Source organism: Cetorhinus maximus, chromosome 23, assembly GCF_964194155.1.
Source record: "Cetorhinus maximus chromosome 23, sCetMax3.hap1.1, whole genome shotgun sequence".
In the NCBI taxonomy this organism is placed as follows: domain Eukaryota; kingdom Metazoa; phylum Chordata; class Chondrichthyes; order Lamniformes; family Cetorhinidae; genus Cetorhinus; species Cetorhinus maximus.
The window spans coordinates 16,661,332-16,682,994 of record NC_135901.1 but is presented as its reverse complement, the minus strand read 5'-3'; the positions used below and the strand labels follow the sequence as shown (position 1 = coordinate 16,682,994).

The 21,663-nt window shown below is 44.8% G+C and overlaps 1 protein-coding gene and 1 gene segment (V, D, J or C); both read right to left on the bottom strand.

Moving 5' to 3' along the window:
- Positions 1-21,663, bottom strand: part of LOC144697848 (uncharacterized) — a 682,240-nt gene that overhangs the window by 34,621 nt on the left and 625,956 nt on the right. The window lies entirely within an intron of this gene.
- Positions 1,408-21,034, bottom strand: LOC144698398 (Ig heavy chain C region-like). The segment is given in 9 exon segments: positions 1,408-1,458; positions 1,936-2,063; positions 5,279-5,662; positions 6,379-6,690; positions 7,308-7,622; positions 7,838-8,137; positions 19,212-19,263; positions 20,416-20,798; positions 20,928-21,034. Coding segments are annotated over 9 exon segments (1,983 nt in total).

Here is a 21,663-nt window from a genome sequence, read left to right as displayed (position 1 = left end):
GCCTGGGAATTTCCACGATTTGTGCTCCCTGGTGTTCCTAGTAAGCCCCAAACTTTGGTAATAATTTGCAGGATGATTGCTCAATAATGTGTCTGTGTCAGATCGGCCCTAGTCTCTAGGAATCTTCCCATGGTTTGTGTCAACGGTTCAGTCTGCGGTATTTGTGTATTTTTTGTTATTCATTTATGTGATGTGGGCGTGGCTTTCTGGGCCAGCATTTATTGCCCATCCCTAATTGCATTGAGAAGGTGGCCTGTGACGTCTCTGCCTTGTGAGTGTTTAATTGGACAAAGTAGAGAGAATTCAGGCGAATGCTCTGGGCGCATGGGTTCAAATCCCAACATGGAAGCTGCTGGAAACTCTTTCGAGTTATCAACAGTCACAGATTGCAACTCTTTCGAGTACAATCACAGTTCTTGGTTTCCAGGAGTGGGTCATGAACCCACAACCCTCTGATTCAAAGGCGAGGGTGCTATGAACTGAGCCACAGCTGACACCTCTATGGCAGCTGCTGGAATGTGAATTCAATTATTAAAACCTGGGATTGAAAACAGGCCACAGTAATGGTGACCATGACAACTATCACCGATTGTCGTAAAAATCCATCTGCTGCACTAGTGTCCTTTAGTGAAGGGAATCTGCCATCCTTACCCGGCCTGGCCGATATGTGATTCCAGGTCGACAGCAACGTGACTGACACTTAACTGCCCTCTGAAATGGCCTCGGAAGCCGGGCTGTTCTGGGCGGCCTTGCCAGCGACACCCACACCTCATGAAAGGGTAAAGAGATAAAAAAAACTTTTACTCCCTATTTAACCCCTGTTGCACCGACCCTGGGAGTGTTAGATGGGACAGTGTAAAGGAAACTTTCGTCCTCCGTATACTGTCCTGTATGGGCCTCTGATGAAGCAGATCCCTGCTGTTTACAATTACCTGACATGTGACTGTGACAGGCCTGAGTATGAGTGAAATCACCGAGGTTCCCCTCGCTGTGCAATCATCCTGGCTCTGGGGTTTGCCATAAAAAGGCAGAGGTAAACGTGTATTAACACCGATGGGTCGCTGGATGGCGCAGTGACTCTTTCACTGAAGGACCTTGGGCTCTGAAGAAGAGTCATGAGGAATCGAAACGTTAACTCTTTTTTTTCTCCACAGATGCTGTTGGGCCTGCTGAGTTTTTCCAGCATTTTCTGTTTTTGATTCACATCCCAAACAGGAATGGTTAAAAAAAATCTGGGAAAGGGGAGGAAACAGTGTAATAGGGGAAATGGAGCGGTGTCGATGGGCCTGGGGGAAAGGAGTTCAGCAAAGTCAGTTCGTTTCACATTCATGATTTATTAACAATTTCGGAGAACATTTTGCAGAAAAGTTTATTTTAAAGTCAACTGGACTGAATATGATGACTGAGTCACGCTGAGAACAGAACACATTCGCTCTGAGCTGCCAACTGTATGTACAGCTGTAACAGAGACCAGAAAGAGAAAACAGGAGCTCAACATAAAGGGAAGGGAATAATTGTGAATGAGGAATGAGAAAAGCTACTTATTTACACATGGAATTTAAACTACTGGGGAATTATAAGCTACAATTACAACACAGCCATAATTATCTCGCACATTTCAAACAGAGAAGCGGAAATACCGTCCATGACTGTCTTAGTTACAAATTCGGAAACATGAACTGAAGGTATTTCATTTTTAGATTCACCGAGAGGACATATTTTAAATTCGTAATACAGAGATCTCAATAAACGGCTGAGGAAAATCTACGGCGTCCAAACTTCAACTGGTCACTTGATCTGCAAAAGAGGATAAAATAATGAAGCAGATGTTTAGAATGTGGGACATTTATGTTAGTGTTTTAATCAATGAAACATTGAGAGATTTTTCAAATCGCTTCTGTCAGTTTGAAGTGTGAATGGATTGAATCTTCTCACCTTCACCAGAGTGACGGCAGTGCTGTAGAAAATGCTCAGGAAGAACAGGATGATGAATGTGGAAGCGGTTGTCCAGATGTTGCCGTTATCATCCTCAGAGTCTTCAATCCAGGTGCGATCTGTGGAATCTGCGAGGATATAACCGAGGAAATATAATTAGGTTGTTTATTAATCTTGGATATCTTTTAAAACATATACTCTTTACTCTTTCCTAAGTTATTAATGTATTCTCTAATTTAATGTTCAATATATATCTACAGTTAAGCCCGTGAATTTCAGCAACCTATCTCTGTAACTATCTCCACAGCTGCTCTTCCTTTACAATCCTCGTATAGTCCGAGTTGGAAAATATAGAAAATTATCTCCAGTATCAGTTTATTTTCGAACAATTTCGTACGATCTATTATTGGAGAATATTTGATGGATATCGAGAGAGATTCATTGAGCAACTTATTTGGAAACTGTGAACGTTGCTTTTTAAAATCTCGGATGTGAGTTCCCATCTTGGTTGTCTATTTGTGATGGGAATGTTTGGTGCGTCATTAATTTAAATCAGTTTCTCAGTAAGAACATTGTTTCAGTGTGCTTTTCGGATCATTATGTAATAGGGACAATTGCCGGAGAATACATCGGTTAAAAAAGTGCATTTGAATTATACCTTCTTCAATAGCCTGGCGTTTGAGTCATGCTTTAGCTTTTATATATGTGTGCATGAGTATATCGTGCCTTGATCACCCTTTGTTTCTGTGTTCACATGTATGTATGAGTATTGAGCTGTGTTCATTTGCCAATGAGTGCTGACTTGTGCATTTTTGTGTCTGCGTCTGCATGTGCATTTTGTTTTTTTGCCAATGTGTATGTATGAGTGTGTTATTGTGTGTGTTTATGTATTGATATCTATGTTTATTTATTACTATCTGTGTTTATGCGTTCTTGTCTGCTAATATGTGTTAATGTTTCTTTTTGTGTTCCACGTATGTGTCAGCATATTAATGTCTGTGTCACAGCGTGTGTGTGTGAGAGAGAGAGAGAGTTTTTAATGTGTGCATTTGTGTGTTGATGGATATTTAAAACTATGTATCAATGTGTGTTTATGTTTTCATACGTACTAACGTGTGTTTTTTGTGTTCTCGTGTGTATATGCGTGTTTCATGTTTGTGTCTACATGTGTGCCTGTGAATGTGTTAGTCTGTTCCTCTATGTGTTTGTCTGTCTGGGTGTCGTATGCTCATGTGTGTGCATGTGTTCATGTGTATCCATGTACTTGTTTTAATGTATATGATAGTGTGTGCCTTTTTGTCTGTATTTCTGTCATTGTGAATGTGTGATGATGCATATTTGTGTCCTTGTATGAGTCTGCTTGTCTGGTTTTATCTGTTTGTGTGTGTGAGATTGTGTATATGTGTGTGAGCGTGTGTATGTGTGTGCGCACGTGTGTATTTGTGTGTGTGTGTGATTGTGTATATGTGTGTTCCTGTGCCTGCATTTGTGTGTGTATTTGTGTTTATGTGCAATTGTGTGTGCGTGTGTGTGTGTGTCTGTCTGTGAGTCTGTGCCTGTGTTTGTGTGTGCGCGTATGTGTATTTGTCTATGTGTGTGTTTGTGTGTGTGTCTGTGCCTGTGTGTGTGTGTGTGTGTGTGTGTGTGCCTATGTATGTATGCGTGTGTGTGTCTGCCTGTACTGTGTGTGTTTGTATCTGCGTGTCTGTGCCTATGCGTGTATGTATGTATGTTTGTGTGCGTCCACTTGTGTCCCTTGTGTGCATTTTTACTATTTTTCAGAGTTTCAACAGGTCCCAACGACCGAGTCTGACCCTGATAGTGAAAATTTTGGTGAATATTTTCAATGTTCTGTATAAACGTGTTTTCTGTGAGGTGCAAGGTGATATCAGGTGAACGAATGCAAACAATCAACCATCTGCCTCATAAAATTCAGGGGCAGAACCTTGAACAACCCAGGGAGGATTTAATAACCAGTTTAGATTCGGATGATGGGAACTCAATCTTAGCATAAGATTAACAGGAACAAGAGTGTGAAAACTTCTTAAATTTATGTTGCATAAATATATATTTTACAACATTTTAAGCATGATGGGACTTTAAAACCTGTGGCCAGTAAGCGAGAAGCCGACTTCTGCTCTTGGTAACTGGGTCCTTACAGCAAAGGCCCGTTCCCTTCCAGATTCTCTGCTCGGGGACTGAGAGTCCAGTGAGTTAATAGTTTTGCTCCGTCTGGTTGGCTAAGCTATTTCCCTTTCGGTTCTCTCTGCTGAGAAGGTGGAGACACACCGGGTTAACTAATGGCCTTCCTCGTCTTTCTGTTTAGCAAGTGGAGGTAAAATTGGCTAAAAATTTTCCTTTCAGTTTTTTCTGTTGGGGAAGCGGAGGTACAGTGGGTTAACAATTTTCCTTCCCCCTCTCTCAGTTAGTGAAGTGGGGGTACAGTGGGTTAACAATTTCCCTTCCCCCTCTCTCTGTTGGGGAAGTGGGGGTACAGTGGGTTAACAATTTCCCCTCCCCCTCTCTCTGTTGGGGAAGAGGTACAGTGGGTTAACAATTTCCCTTCCCCCTCTCTCTGTTGGAGAAGTGGGGGTACAGTGGGTTAATAATTTCTCCTCTCCCTCTCTCTGTTGGGGAAGTGAGGGGGTGCAGTGGGTTAACAATTTTCCTTCCCCCTCTCTCTGTTGGGGAAGAGGTACAGTGGGTTAACAATTTCCCTTCCCCCTCTCTCTGTTGGAGAAGTGGGGTACAGTGGGTTAACAATCTCCCCTCCCCCTCTCTCTGTTGAGGAAGTGGGTACAGTGGGGTAACAATTTCCCCTCCCCTGCTCTCTGTTGGGGAAGTTGGGGGTAAAGTAGGTTAACAATTTTCCTTCCCCCTCTCCCTGATGGGGGATTGTTGGGACATGTTTCTGTGTGACCCCACTTCAGTTCCCAGTGGGTGTGGTGCAGCAGCTTAAAGCTGACATCCATTTTAAAGGGATGGACAACAAGAGAAGCAGCAACACCAAGATCTAAATGTGCTGTGTTTGTTTGTCAGAAATGGGAATGGTCAGATTTCTCCTCAGTGGGAGGAGAGTTGGTGAGGTTATTTTGCAGAATCCCGTAATGAATGAGCTTTACTCTGTCTCTAACCCAGGGTGTATCTGAGCTGCGAGCACTGGATGTACAAGACTTGGGTGTGAGCCCTGTAAATATCCGATTTTAACTAAACAGGTCTAACATTAGCAAAAGTGGAAAACGACATTAATTAAGCGATTGTGAATTTAAATCACGATTGGAGAAAAGGACTTTATTATTTTTTTTATTGAAGTTTGACATGTAACCGAGAGATTCTCATTGACACGAATTAACGGTGTCCATCAGTGCAAGGGAAATGTTCACAAAACTCGGTTTACCGCTGGATTTATCAACCGTTCTGTTGATGATCTTCAAGGGGATCGCTTCATGTCCCACCACACAGGAGTAAGAAGCGCCGCTGGCCCACTCCTCCGCTGCAATGGATAACAGGCTGTACATGAAGAAGGAGCGATTGCCGTTCTCCGCCACCACCTCGGTGTTCTTGTAGTTCCCGGGATTCACCGGCTTGTCATTGACGGTCCACTTGACGAAGATCTCTCGCGGGGAGAAACCTCTCACTAAGCAGCTGAGGGAGACGAATCTCTGAGCGGAGACATCTTCTGCCGAGGGCAGGAGGACAGACACGGACGGTTCCCGCGGGCCGATGGCTGCAGAAAATGTACAATAAATGTCAATAAACTGGATACTTTCGTAGACAATGAAACCGCTGGTTAGATGTGAGAGAAACGTGTTTTGTGATGAATATTAAGGGGTTTCATTATCCACTTCTTGGAAATATATCACCGATCCTTCACTATAGCTGAATCAAAATCCTGGAACTCCCTCCCTAACAGCACTGTGGGTGAATCTACACCACATGGACAGCAGCGGTTCAAGAAGGCAGCTCACCACCACCTTCTCAAGGGCAATTAGGGATGGGCAATAAACTCTGGCCCAGCCAGCGACGCCCACATGCCATGAATTAATAAATAAAATACTTTGGGATCTGTCCGTTTTTCCAGCTCGGAGCAGAGGTGGACACAATCCTTTTCCCTGAGAACTTATGGGGTTGGACTAGAAAGTTTCTCAAAGTTTACAGCACAGAAACAGGCCATTCTGCCCAACTGGTCTATGTTGGTGTTTCAGCTTCGCACCAGGCTCCTCCCATCTTGCTTCATCTAAACCCAATGGCACAGCCTTCAATTCATTGTTCATTCATCTACTTATCAATTTCCCCCTGAAAGTCCACAGGCCCAGAGCGTTTAGTTGGCGAAATTGCGAATCAGAGTGGACCATAAATACACTGAATAGTAAATATTGATTCTTACACTTACACTGGAAATAGACACATTGAACTACTTATTGCTTCAATCTCACCGCTCACCTGGTTCCTTGTGGATAGAACTTCTTAAAGGAGTCGGCAGATCCTGATTGCTCACCACGCAGTAGAACTCAGCCCCACTCAGCCAGGCTTGTGTCGAGATGTTTACGTTGCTGACCACGCTGTCGGGATCCACTCCCGGTTGGACGGCAATCTCTGATTTCAAAGGCTTCTTTTCTTGTGTCCAGGACACGAGGACTCCATAAGGAGCATTAGAAACGATGCAGGTTAAGGTCACGGTCGCCTCCAGTAAGACCTGTTCTATTGGCGGTGGCAGTAGAGTAATTGTGGGATCGTTGGGGCAGTGGGTATCACCTATGAGACAGAAATAAAAATCAACCAAAGTTTCACCTTCAGGAGCAGGACAGCAGTATTCAGTCTTCACTCCCTGAAGGAGAAAATCACCTTGGACATATCAACCTCTAAATATCGTCTTTAATTTTCTTTACACAATGGAAAACCAGCTTGGTCTGTGTAAATCGTTCTCATAATTTAAGTCCTTCAGCCCCGGTAACATTCTCATGAATCTGCGTTGCCCCAGACCCAATACAAATATACCATTCCTGGGCCCTGGAATGCAGTACTGAAAGCCGTTTTATAAATAGGGTGGATGCACTTTCCAACACTCTATCCCGAAGCTGTTACCAGTGAAGGGTTCCAGACACCTTCTGCCTCTCCAAATATGATCAGCTGACTCAGGGTCAAGCTAATGTCAAGTCCACCTCACTCACTCTATGACGTTAATGCAGAGACGTGACGTGATAAAATCCTGAATGGTGAACAATCCGAATGCAGCCCTTACATCGGAATTAAACAATAACTACATGATAGTAAATTAGAAGTTGTTCCGTCTACTAACTGCAATAAATTCCTGATTTGATTAACATCGGAGAGCAGAATGATCTATTGCTTCCCCGGTTTGTATTTCTTACCCTCACACTTGGTGGCGTTTCGACTTTGGGTGACCCCTTGATGAGTGACCTGACAGGTATAGACCGCGTCGCTGAACCATTCCCCAGCGGAGACTTTCAGCCGACTGGTCGCCGAGAAGTTCCCGTTCACTTCAAAGGCGGGAGAGGTGACAATTCCTGAATCCATGGGTTGTCCATTGTTCAGCCACTTCACGGTGATTGGATTTGGTCGGAAATCGATGATTGAACAGACGGCGGTGGCAAATTTGTTGGTTGTGATTTCTTCCCGGGAACTCACGGTGAGGAGAATAGTTGGAGGGACGATGTCAGGAGGACCTTCAAGAAACACAGGTTAAACATTTCTGGGAGAAGAAATTGATAACAGACACAATTAATTCCTATATTTTAATAGGTTCTTTTCCGTTAATAGACACTAACCCTAGAATTTGCAGGGATCAAATCTATGCAGAGCACTATAAATGTGTTATAACCAAGGCCCTATACAGGTTAATCACAGTCTTTCTGTTTCTCACAGGTTCCCCAACACTTACATTGCATTCCAATGCTCTTGTCTGAACCGCTGTGTCGAACCTCACACTTGATTTTGCTGCATTCTCCCTCTGACTCGGTGATGGTTAACTGGCTGCTCAGGGTGAAGGTTCCCTTCTGGTTTCTCACTGACGGGTAAGTCTTAAATCCAGTGGTGATCTGCTGCCCATCTTTCTTCCAGATCAGGCTGGTGATTTCTGGGGAGTAGTCCATCGCCAAACAGCCGTAGGTGACGGAGCCTTCGGGGTTGTGTTGCTGACAGGAGGAGACCAGGCTGTAGAGAGTGGGCGAAGACGGTGTCGCTGGGAAAGAATGGCCGATTGAAATAGTTAGACTCTGTGATTTGTGATCATTAAGTAACCAAACAACTCAAAATTTGACTATAACTCTAAACATATCCTAATATATTCCAACTAAAACCCACATCCACATTTGATCATTTATTATTTCCATCATTTGGTGATCCCCATCTGTCGGTTCCCTCTTTAGAAACCCACACCTCTTTTTCCGCCTCTATCCCATGACTAAAATAGAACATTTAGATGTCATCTGAATGACGTACCTTTCAGTGGATTAAGATGGAAAAGCAGAGGATTTCCCCCATTATTTCGCCACCATTTATTTCTCAAACAACAGCACTTGGTGATAGAGAAATTGTCTCGTCATTCATATCATTGCAGTTTGGAAATTGGCTCTGTTCAAATTGGCTGATGCCCCCTCCCCTCTCCACGTCCCCCCAAAACAAAGAATAGCAAAGACCCTTCGAAAGTACCTTTGTAATGGTACCTATATAATGACCATAGAACTCTAAACTGAATACCAGTTACAGTAAGTACGACATTTTCCAATTGTATGTACATGTGAATATGCGGATCAGGAGTAGGAGTAGGCCATTCTGCCTCTTGAGCCTCCTCCACCATTCACTCTGATCATAGCTGATTGATTGTGGCGTTAACTCCATATTCCCGCCTATTCTCCGCTAACCTTTGACTCCCTTGTCAATGAAGAATCTCTCTACCTCTGCCTTGAAATATTAATGACTTCTCCTCCATCGCACTCTGGTGAAGAGAGTTCCAAACTTTCACTACCCTTTGAGAGAAAAATAAAATCTCCTCATTTCTGCCAGAATGGGAGACCTCTTATTTTTAAACTGTGTTCCCTATCGTTCGTCTCTCCCACAAGGGGAAACATCCTTTCAGCATCCACCCTGTCAATTTCCCCCAGGACCTTATATGTTTCAATAATATCAGCACCCATTCTTCTAAACTCCAATACATACAGACCCAGCCTACCCAAACTTTCCTCATAAGTTAACCGACGACACCTCCCAGTATCATTTGAATGAATATTCTCTGAACAGCTTCTAATGCTTTTATATCCTTTCTTAAAGGAAACTAAATCTGTACACAGTAATTCAGACGAGGTCTCATCGACGCCCTGTTAAACTATAGCAAAACATCTTTACTTTTATATTCTATTCCCCTTGTAATAAATGACAACACCCCCTTTGCCTTCCTCATCACTTGCTGTTCCTGCATTGTAACATTTTGTGATTCATGCACCAAGGGATCCACATCCTTCTGTACCTCAGGGTTCTGCAATCTCTCTCCTTTTCAATAATATGCTGCTTTTGTATTCTTCCTGCCAAACTGGACAAGTTTATATTTTCCCACATTATACGGCATCTGTCATTTTTTGCCCACTCCGATAACCTATTTATATCCCTTTGCTGTACTTTATCCCCTCTTCACCACTTACTTTCCTATTTATCTTTGTGTCATCAGCAAATTTAGCAAATTCATTCAGTCTTTTCATTCAAGTCATTGATATAAATTGTAAATAGTTGAGGCCGCAGCATTGATCCCTGTGGCACTGCACTTGTCACAAAACCATGATGGATCTACATAATAGCATTTGGATTTTCTTAGTGACCCGTGATAGGATCCTTAATAATAGATTCCAGCATTTTCGCTCAGACAGATGTTAAACTAACTGGCCTGTCGATTCTTGCTTTCCCTTTACCTCCTTTATTTGATATAAAAGCCTCATTCTCTATTTTCCAATCTGATGAGACCTTTCCACAATCTAGGGGAGTTTGGAAAGTTAAAACCAATGCCTCTGCTATTTTAGCAACCACCTCGTTAAGGCCAAGATATTTGGCCAACTTCTCTGCCCATTTTCTTATTTTCCTTTATTACAGGCTTGTCCAATCCGTGTCCCGTGGCTGGATAAGAGCCCCCGAAGCCCCTCTATCTGGACCCTGGAGCCGTTGTTCAAAATGCTGGTAAGGCGGGTAAGTGGAGTTCAAGATTTCTGGAAGGAGCTGCTCCTCCAATCACAGGCGAGTTTTCTACCCCGTTCGCTGCTGATAGGCCCGCTAGTCAGCCTATCAGCAGTAAAAGTGGGAGACAAACAGGTTGTGATTGGAGGGGCAGCGAACACCCGCTGGAGAAAGGCGCAGGGAGCCGGGGGGAAGCGCACAGAGACATTCTCTCCCTTTTATGCCAGGTACTGAGTGCCTTTCCCCGGGAATGGAAAGGATTTCAGGAGGAGGAGAGACAATGAGGGAGAGAGAGAGAGAGAGAGATAGAGAGACTGGAGCCCAGGGTGCCTGGGGCCTCGGCTCGCAACTGCTTTCGCCCGGATCTCCCCGCTATAGCCCGGCTCTCTGCGCTTTCGCCCGCCTCCCTGCCCTTCCCCCACCCTCCGCCTCTCTGCCCTTAAACCCCTGGCTCTCTGCCCGTTCCCCTCCGGTCTCTCTGCCCTTTCCGCCCCGGCATTTTGCCTTTCCCCCCCCGCAACTTTGCCCTTTCCCCCTCGCCTCTCTGCCATTTCTCCCCCAGCTCTCTGCACTTATTCCACTGCTCTCTGACCTTTCCCCCGGCTGTCTGCCCTTTCCCCCCTCCAACCGGCCTCTCTGCCCTTCCCCCCACCCACCGGCCTCTCTGCCCTTCCCCCCTCCCCCTCTCTGCCCTTCCCACCCCCCGCCTCCCTGTCCTTGACCCTCCCGCCTCTCTGTCCTTTCCCCCAGCCCTCTGCCCCTCGCCCTTTCCCCTTCTGCTCTCCCCCCTCCCGCCTCTCTGCTCTCCCCCCTCCCGCCTCTCTGCCCTTTCCCCCTCCCGCCTCTCTGCCCTTTCCCCCTCCCGCCTCTCTGCCCTTTCCCCCTCCCGCCTCTCTGCCCTTTCCCCCTCCCGCCTCTCTGCCCTTTCCCCCTCCCGCCTCTCTGCCCTTTCCCCCTCCCGCCTCTCTGCCCTTTCCCCCTCCAGCCCCTCTGTCCTTTCCCCCTTCCGCCCCTCTGTCCTTTCCCCCTCCACCCTCTCTGCCCTTTCCCCCTCCCGCCCCTCTGCCCTTTCCCCCTCCCGCCTCTCTGCCCTTTCCCCCTCCCGCCTCTCTGCCCTTTCCCCCTCCCGCCTCTCTGCCCTTTCCCCCTCCCGCCTCTCTGCCCTTTCCCCCTCCCGCCTCTCTGCCCTTTCCCCCTCCAGCCCCTCTGTCCTTTCCCCCTTCCGCCCCTCTGTCCTTTCCCCCTCCACCCTCTCTGCCCTTTCCCCCTCCCGCCCCTCTGTCCTTTCCCACTCCCGCCTCTGTCCTTTCCCCTCCCGCCCCTCTGTCCATTCCCCCTCCACCCTCTCTGCCCTTTCCCCCTCCCGCCTCTCTGCCCTTTCCCCCTCCCGCCTCTCTGCCCTTTCCCCCTCACGCCCCTCTGTCCTTCCCCCCTCCACCCTCTCTGCCCTTTCCCTCTCCCTCCTCTCTGCCCATTCCCCCTCCCGCCTCTCTGCCCTTTCCCCCTCCCGCCTCTGCCCTTTCCCCCTCCCGCCCCTCTGTCCTTTCCCCCTCCACCCTCTCTGTCCTTTCCCCTCCCGCCCCTCTGTACGTTCCCCCTCCACCCTCTCTGCCCTTTCCCCCTCCCGCCTCTCTGCCCTTTCCCCCTCCCGCCTCTCTGCCCTTTCCCCCTCACGCCCCTCTGTCCTTCCCCCCTCCACCCTCTCTGCCCTTTCCCTCTCCCTCCTCTCTGCCCATTCCCCCTCCCGCCTCTCTGCCCTTCCTACTCGGCTTCCCTGCCATGCCCTCCACCCCCTCTCTCTGCCCTATCCCCCCCGCCTCTTTGCCCTTTGCCCCCAGCTCTCTGCACTTACTCCACGGGTCCCTGCGCTTTCGCCAGGCTCTCTGACCTTTCCACCGACGCTCATCACTCCATTAGGCCATGCTCCACTTTCTGACACTGTGAGGATTCAGGCCTCGCTTCCAGGTCTCTATTCCCCGCAGTTCCCGCCCTCCCACACACCAATTTAGGAAAAGTGATCTAGTAAGTGAGCGTGTGCATGATTGACAGTGAGGGTGGCTGAGTGACAGAGTGAGGGTGGGTGGCTGATTGCGTGAGGGTGCGTGGGTGAGTGAAGGAGTGAGTGAGGGTGGGTGGTGAGTGAGCGAGGGTGGGTGTCTGAATGTGGTTGAGTGAGGATGGATGAGTGAATGAGGGTGGGTGTTTGAATGAGGGTAGATGAGCGGGTGAGTGAGGGTTGGTGGGTCTGTGAGGGTGGGTATGTGAGTGACGGTGAGTGGGTATGTGAGGGCGGGTGGATGAGTGTGAATGAAGCTGGGTGGGTAAGGGTCAGTGAGGGTGAGTGATGGTGGGTGAGTGAGTAATTGATGGTGAGTCAATGAGGGTGTGTGAAGGTGGGTGAGGGTGGATGAATGAGGGTGTGTGAGGGTGGGTGAGTGAGGAGTGCGAGTGAGGAAGGGCAAGGGAGTGAGGGTGAGGGAGTGAGGGTGAGTGAGTGACTGTGGGTGAGCGAGGGTCAGTGAGTGAGGGCCAGTGAGTGAGGGCCAGTGAGTGAGGGTGAAGAAATGATGGTGAGGGAGCGAGGGTGTGTGAGTGAGGGTGAGTGAGTGAGGGTGAGTGAGTGAGTGAGTGAGGTTGAGTGAGTGAGTGTGAGCGAGTGTGAGTGAGTGAGCGATGGTGAGTGAGGGTGAGTGAGTCAGTATGAGGGAGTGAGGGTGAGTGAGTGAGTGAGTGAGGGTGAGTGATTGTGGGTAGTGACGATGCCTAGGTGCTGCAGGCTCATCAAGGCGATGTTTCTCCGGATGATTTTCTGCTCCGGCTCAGCTTTCCATTTCCTGTTGTCCACAGCCGAGCTGGGGGCACCTCCATTCGGCTCCACCACCTCCACATCCTCCTCTTCCTCTCCATCGATCCTGTCCCGATGCTCCATATTGATCAGCTTTCAGCAACACTGGCTGTGTAAAGTCAGGCAGCAGTGTAGATCGCTGGCCAGCTGCTTTAATGCCGATGCCTTTCTTTGAGAAACCCGTGTCAGTGCGAGAATAGGCAGACTGAGGGGGCTGGAGGAGATGGTTACAGCAAAACCAGGATGGGCCGTGCAGGCTTCTTGCACCAAGTGTGCACCAGTGTTGGGGATCCTGGCGGCTGTGGTCCGCCACATCTCTCCCTTTTTTTTGTTTCTATATGTTTGGTTCAACACTTGGAAATTCTCCACATATATAGTGATGTCACCTGTGTAATTTCATTTTACACAACAGGTCCTCAGAAATGGAGCAATGAACATGCATGCAGCTTAACGGATTTTCATTCTGCAATTAGTATTTTCAGCCCACTTCTGTGTGTGATAATGTGTGTGTGTGTGAGAGAGAAAGAGAGGGAGAGAGTGCATGCAAGTGTATGTGTGTTTTTGAGAGAGAGAGAGAGAGAGACAGAGACAGAGAGAGACTGAGTGTGTGTGTGTGTGAGATAGGGAGTTTAATTGTGAGAGTGTGTGAAATGGAGAATGTGTGTGTGGGAGAGAAAGACTGCGTGTGCTTTTGAGTGTGGGAGAGAGAGAGAGAGAGAAAGAGAGATTGTGTGAGAGGGGGAGAGTGTGTTTTTCTGTGCGTGTCATAGGGAGTATAAGTGTGAGAGTGTCTGAGATAGAGAAATGTGTGTGAGAGAGAGTATGTGTGTGTGAGAGAGAGCTGCTGTGTGTGTGTGTGTGAGAGAGCGACTGTGTGCGTGTGAGAGTTAGAGAGAGAGAGAGAGAGAGAAAGAGAGTGTGTAGGGGTGTGAGTGATTGGTAGTATAAATGTGTGAGAGAAAGTGTGTGGGAGAGAAAGAGTGTGTGAAAGACAGAGCCAGTGTTTGTGTCAGAGAGAGAGAGAATAAGAGAGAGTGCATGTGTGAGAGAACAAGTGTGTGTGTGAGAGGGAATGTGTTTGTGTTTCTGTGTGTGTGACAGAGAGAATGGAAAGTGTGTGCATGTGTGAGAGTGTGTATGTGTGTGGGAGAGAGGGTGCATGTATGTGAGAGAGAGAGTGGTTGTGCGTAAAGGAGTGTGCGTGTGTGTGTGTGAGAGAGAGTGTGTGTGTGTGAGAGAGAGAGTGCATGTGTGAGAAAGAAAGAGTGCATGTGTCTGTGAGAGAGATAGTGTGCACGTGTGTGAGAGTGTGTATAGTTGAGAGAGTATGTGTATGAGAGAATGTGAGTGTCTGTGTGAGAGTGTGTGTGAAGGAGAGAGGCAATGTGTGAGAGACAGAGTGTGTGCATGTTAAAGAGAATTTGAGTGTGAGAGGGAGAATGTGAGAGTGTGTGTGTGTGTGTGACAAAGAGAGCATGCATGACAGAGAGAGTGAGCGAGTGAGGGTGTGTGGTTAAGAGACTGAGTGTGTCGAGGTAGATCAGCCATGATCTTACTGAATGGAGGGCAGGATCGAAGGGCCGATATCCTCTTCATTCTCTCATTTCTGTCATTCATGCCCTGCAGGCGGCAATCGAATGACTCAGTTTTTGATGGTGGCTCCTTTTCCCCAAATCCCCCGCGGCTGGTTGTTTGGAGCGGGAGCCTGGTCATTGTCCATTTCAATCGTTTAAATAACTCGCAGCCTCTGATCAGATCAGAACAGGCGCTGCTCTCTGGAGCCTCACTGTCACTCCTGATTCTGTTTGTTCTGAAATTGTGCTCAAGTTCAGCTCACTCACGTTCAATGATTTTCTGATACTCAAAATGCTGAAACATAATTAAGTCATTAAAATTTATACATGTTCTCTCCAGAAATATTGTTAAAAACAATTAACGTTCGTCATTTCAACCGAGCAATGGAACAATTTATTTTCACAGATCTGGCTCGAGAACTCACAGCCAGTTAGTTCGATGCTGATTCAGTTTGTTTGACCTCTGCAGGGAGAAGACTCTCAGGTCAGTAACAGGACAAGTTAAGATATGGATTAAAGCCCCCACTCCTCCCCCAGTACACTCCTCTCATCAGCTGCAAGGGTGGGATTCAACAGAAAGCCAACTCTCCACTCAACTGTCAAACACTCCGGGTCAGGTACAGCACCGGTTTGATATAAAATAAAACTCCCTCCACATTGTCCTATCAAATATGCCTAGGAGAGGGTTCAATCCGGTTTTGATATAAATGCTGTGGCTGCAAGAGGCGGTCAGAGGCTTGGAATTCTCTGGCGAGTAATTCAACTCCTATTGCCCAAAGACAACTCACCATATACAAGGCACAAGTCAGGACTGGGATGGAATAGATTTCACTTACCTCAATGAGTGAAACTTCAAAAAACCCCAAGAAACTCGATACTATCCGGGACAAAGCAGCCCACAGAATTGGTACCCCATCCACTACCTGAAACAATTACACCCTCCCCCACAGACGCACAGCGACTGCAGTGTGTACCATATATAGGATGCACTGCAGCAACTCGCTAAGGCTCCTTCAGCAGCACCTTCAAAACCCGCAACTTCTCCCAACTAGAAGGACAAGGGCAGCAGGTGCTTGGGAACACCGCCACCTGTACGCTCCCCTCCAAGGCACCCACCATCCTGACTTGGAACGATATCGCTGTGCCTTCACTGTGAATACGTCAAAATCCTGGAGCTCCTTTCCTAACAGCACTGTGAGTGTACCTGTAGTATTCAAGGAGTCGGCATTTCAACACTTCCTCAAGGTGTAATTAGGGATGGACAACAAATGCTGGCCTTGCCAGCGACCTCAACATCCTATGACAGGATTAAAAATAAGATACAGGCTAATTTCTTACTCCACACTGTCCAACTAAATAGGTCAAGGACTGCTACAGCACGGATTAAAATAGGATAAAACTCCTCTCTGCATTGCCTAACCGAACACTCCCAAGATACATGCATCACTGGCTTAAAATCGACCAAATCTCCTTCGACAGTCTGTCTGTCGTTTCTGAATTGTCCTTTCTGACTGTCACAATGGGTTGGGCATCTCATTTCTGAGGCGCCTGGTCAAAAAGTCAAACTTTCACATTTCTCACAAATACAAGTTTTTTGAAGAAATAAATCAAATTGCATTTCTTGAAATCCAAGAGAGTGAACCAGAAGGATTACAACCAGCCAGGAAGATTCCTGGTTCCAACACAGTGACCACGCGCACAGAAACAGAACAGACACAAATGATGCAACAAACGAGTTCCCAGCAGATAGATCTGTTCAATCTGTCCATTTCATTCAAGCTGTTTAATTCCAATTGATCAACGGTCAATTTACTACAATTATTCCACAACTTCTTTGAAATTAATCTGATTTTCATTTCAAAATTCCCTTTTAAGTCCATCTAATTCTCCCTGATCTGTCTCAAATCTCCAAATAATATAGGATTTAAGTTACCCTGAAAATGAGCACAGCAAATATTACAGATTCAGGATAATTTGAGAGACTCAATGACAGTGTAAGAATTAAACAAATCAGGAAACATTCACATTGAAAACCGATTACCCGCTGATTTGATCTGATTTAGGTATGAATAGAATCAATAAAAACTTCGAGGCGAAACACCTTATCGAGCTGAGCACAGCTAAGTAAGAAAAGTATTCTTTTCTAAATTCATTTTGGATACAATTAAAAATTCTCTCCACTGAGATTTTGCATTCACTATAATGACCAGTATACTACTTAATTGTTGGAGCAGATTTATGTTGAATTAATTATCACTAATATTATATTGTAAGCTAATTATCTTGTTATTGTCAATTCATTTTCTTGTCAGCTGATTTCTACTCTATAATATTAAAAATGGTTTTCAAAAATTGAAAACTTGTTTCTCCCTGGGACTTTGTGAAATAACTGGGGTTTATTTAAATCAACCTGATACTGAAGCAATGTTAAACAATAAACTTCAAATTGCTAGATGGCAACATTCAGGCAAGTGTATCAATTTTACTTAAATCTAAGCACGATTTACTATTTTGCTTTTACTTCTGCTCTGTTTTAATCAACAATATTGTAAGCTATGTGTGTTTGTGAACGCATTGAGAAATCATAAATTCCATCTATTCTCATCGAATAATTCACAGGGCGAATTTATCAGTGGAATATTTGAAATACTTTGAAATCTGGCCGGGGTCACATCACATTAAGTGTCTATGAGCTGTAACATCATCTGTTTGCTGAAGGAAGCTTGTCTTAACTCCAAACTATATGTAAAAAAATGTTCCTGGCAGTTACTTATTATCAATAAAATTGCTTCCTAGATAACAATCCCTATAATTTAATTATCAAACATATTGTTCATTGAAAGAAGATCCAAATTGATCAATATAAAACTTGATGAGAACAATTCATTCAGATCATCTGCGCCACTGAAATATAATCAGCAAATTGAATCGAGATTTTGTTCTTCAATTTAATATTTAATAGGAATTAAGCATGAATCTCAGATATAATCTGTTCTTCTCCTATAATCCTATCCTGTGTACAGCACAGCTATGGTAGACAGGATGCTGTTATTAAATTCAAAACTAACATTAATGTTTGCAATTAAATTAATCTGTTCTAATTTCAAGCTTTTCCTTGTCAATCTCTATTCATATGCAGTCTGCACCTTCCTACAGTTCAAAAAAGAATGTACGAACAATTTATTTACTGACAGCGAATTCACCCCCTGCACCCCCACCCCCCCCCCCCCCCACCCCGCACCCCCTCCCCACAGAAAGCTGCCTAAGATTAGATTAGTGACAATTGTCTCGCTCTCCAAATCCCAATAACATCGAAGGAATAATATGGTTTTGGCTGCACAGAAAGAATGTAATAACCAGATAGACATATTGCCAAACTGCAATGTCAAACTCCTCTTTAAGTCAATGCAAACGTTATCGGGGATATAAAAAAATAATTCAAAATTCCTTGTTAAATTGACCAAATCTGTAGAATCAGTATATTCTTATTGAAATTTTTTCATGCATAATCACAAAATGTTTCCAGCCTAAAAACTTTCCCGATCATGTTAATTGTGCGCAGTGCACAGCAGAATTGTGAAAGGCGATTCATGATCAATTAGGTTAATATGAAATCTGTTCAGCCAACATGGAGAAATATAACCACATTATAATTGTTTGAATTGTATGAATTTTACTCTACAACTTGAAAACTTGTTAATTATATAGTTTCTGATTGCAATAACGAATTATGTTCTGAATGAGCGTCATAATCCATGGTTTAGTTTAATCTGCAATTATCACTTAAAATAAAGACAAAATGTTCTAACACATCTTTAAACGCTTTTTTCCAATTTCTGAAACCTGTCTGTTTTCTGCCTACAATCGTGTTTCAAGCAGATACAAACGCGTAGGCTGTTTCCATTCAATCACAAAACGTGCAACCGCTCAATGTCACCGAGTTTAAACAATGCAGAAACAATGCAGAACCGCCAAACCGTTTCACAAATTCTACTAATTCAAAGTCATCCAGACACACAATCTCCTCAGGAGAAAAACACCAAATCACATCACTGAGGGGCTGAAACCCGTTTCATGGAGAACCAGCTCAATTGTACAAACACTTCCAACAGAATCCAATGTAACATTGCAAGAAAATCTCAATATCGGATCCAGGCAACACGCTCGTCACTAAATAAATGAATAATTAAACTAAACAGAAATATGGAATAATGTCAACAGCATTGTGAGTAGGCGGAACATGTTCAATAAATTAATATTGAAACTTAAGCATATTTTGTTCATTTTGGGTTTGATTTCAAACCTATTTAAACCCTTGTGCAACAGATGGTAAAACCCGCAGGTGTTAGATGTCACCGAGATTAAACATTGCAGAAACGTCAAACTGTTTTAACAAACGTTAGATATTTCATGTCGCCCGGCCACACATTATCCTCAGAAGATAAACACCAAATCACAACAACTAGGGACCGAATCCCTCAGCAGCACTTTTTGTCAAGACACAGCGGAATTATATAATTCAAGTTAAGCAGAATCACATGAAACATTGTAAAACAAATCTGCATACAGAATCCACCAAACCCACGTTTCAGTGAACGAATGAATTATTAAAATAGACAAAAATATAAAGCATAGACTCAAGTAATACAATCAATAAATAAACGTGTGGTTCTTACCTGCAGTCACCGTCACCATGGTCCCTTGTCCCCAGTAGTCGAAATAATCACAGTGTTACATTCCCTGGGCTGTGCCATACAATAACTGGCCCTGCACGAAAAAGACAGAATCTAACATTACTTTAAATATTCATAAGTCAGAGGCAAAGCAAAGTCACAGTGAATCTTCACGAAATTATATTTGCGTTTGTAGATATCTTTAGGTATTCATCAATGATCCTCATGTTTAATAATTCACAAAGTAACACATGAACATGTTATTGAAATCACCAACTGATGAATGCATAATTATCATAGCTTTTCCATCTTAAACCATGTTTTTTGGGCAGTTCTGGACATAAATAATACTTCACTGTAAATATGGCAGGATTGTAAAAGCGAACACTGACCCAGGCAGACTCAATTAGTGCTGAGGTGTTTTTGTATTGACAGTAACTGCTGTGCCATCCCAGCCATCACAGTGAGACACATCATGTCAAATACTGCGGCACACTGTTAACTGTAAATACAGAGATTTAATCTCACTGCGCTCTCAAAAACCTGATTCCCACTCGCCTAAAAGTGAATCAGTGAGATATTTCGGCTTGTACTGGTCATTATACTTATCAATGTGATTGGAATTCTTTCAAAACCTCTTTGCGGATTTAGCGTGTCCGTCAACACTCACAAAGCGGAAGACTGCTATATCTTTTCACAAACCAATATTACCTCTACCCATTATTTTATTTAAATATGATTTTCTTTGACGTTCCTGCTGTGTTAGTGATCACCAATTTGAACAAACTCCTTCTCTGAGGTTTTTGTATGAGGATGTTGCTGTGCACAGCACTGTGACCCCCAGTATTATCACAGTGAAATACACACGCACAAAAACTGCACACACACTCTGATCAGTGCTGCATCTCAATATCCACATCAATAGACGTTTAATTCTGATCTAGAAGTAGAATTCATGCAGCAGTTTACAAAATTGAACGAAAAGAGACATCCCCAAGTATCAGATATATTAAAATGAACATTATATTCTGGTCTGTAATTGCGGAAACTGTTACCAGTATATATCAACACAGCCAAAAGCTCAGTTCATTACATCGACTGGTTTGATTTGCTAGTTTTACTGTTTGCTGTGCTACTTATGTCAGGAGCTGCTTGTTGCCTGGTCCTGATCATTACAGTTCATGTTACATTTAAAACAAGAACTGACCGTCAGGTTATGATGGAAGTTGTTGAGTTTCTCTCGATCTGTTCTTGTTCGGGTCCAGCCCTGGTTCCTCTCGCTGTGGTCTCTTGCACAGTAATAGATGGCGGTGTCTTCAGTCTTCAGGCTCGTCATGTCCAAGGAGAAGATGTTCCTTGAAGTGTCTTTGGACGCAGTAAATCGATTCTTAATTCCTGGGGCGTAGTAATTGCTGGATGAAGCATAGTAGCTAACCAACCACTCCAGCCCCTGTCCGGGAACCTGTCGGATCCAGCCCGTGTAAGCACTGCCAAGATCGAAGCCGCTGGTTTTACAGGTCAGTTTCAGGGAGCCTCCGGGACGCCCGGTCTCTGCCTCTGGCTGAGTCAACACAACCTCCGACTGAACACCTGTTAAAAATATATCAAAAACCTCGAGGATTAATCCTGGTGAAATGATTCCTGACTCTGTAACATTCCAGAGAGAGACTAACACTGAGACAGTAACAGTGAGAGACTTGGACAATAAAAACTACTCACGGGATAAGAAAGTCAGCAACAAACTGAGAGAAATCGCCGACCTCATCCTTCTGGTCATTTGGGGAAAATGGTTCTGTCCAGAACTCAGTGAACAAACCAGCTCCTGGACTGTTGGATTCCGGCCCCAGTGAGCGGTATTTAAATACCCGGCAGAAGGGGGCGGGTTTCCAGGCGCCGCCTGTTGATTCCCTGGTGGAGGCGGCGACTGGATCCACGCCCCACCTTCCACACCCTCAACAGAATGGACTCAGATATTTACAATAGGTTATTGTTAAAAGTGGACATTTTACCTGTATCGGGATATTTGGCTGAATGGATTTATTGTAATGTCGCCAGTGGTTCTAATGGTGAAATTACAGTTGAGCATCTGTTAATAAAAATATAATTCCATTGAAAATTAAGCCCATTTATTTCTACACCACTTCACAAGGCGTTGAACCAAAAAAAATAAATTATATTATCAGGGAATAAAGGGAATGTCAGTCTGTTTTGCAGCAACTCCGGGTCTCTATCTCATTACCACAATAAAGTATCATCAGTCATAGGAATTATTATTGATTTATGTAACTAAATGCGGGGGATGAACAAAATGATTCTATTTACAGTGTGGGTGGCTATCGCTGTACAATTTGGGTCCGGAGATAAGAAAAATCTCCTTACATTATACAATGTCTCTCATTGCATTTCTCGAACTGCCCCTGACCCTCTGACAGCCCTTTGAAAATTAGAGGCTAAA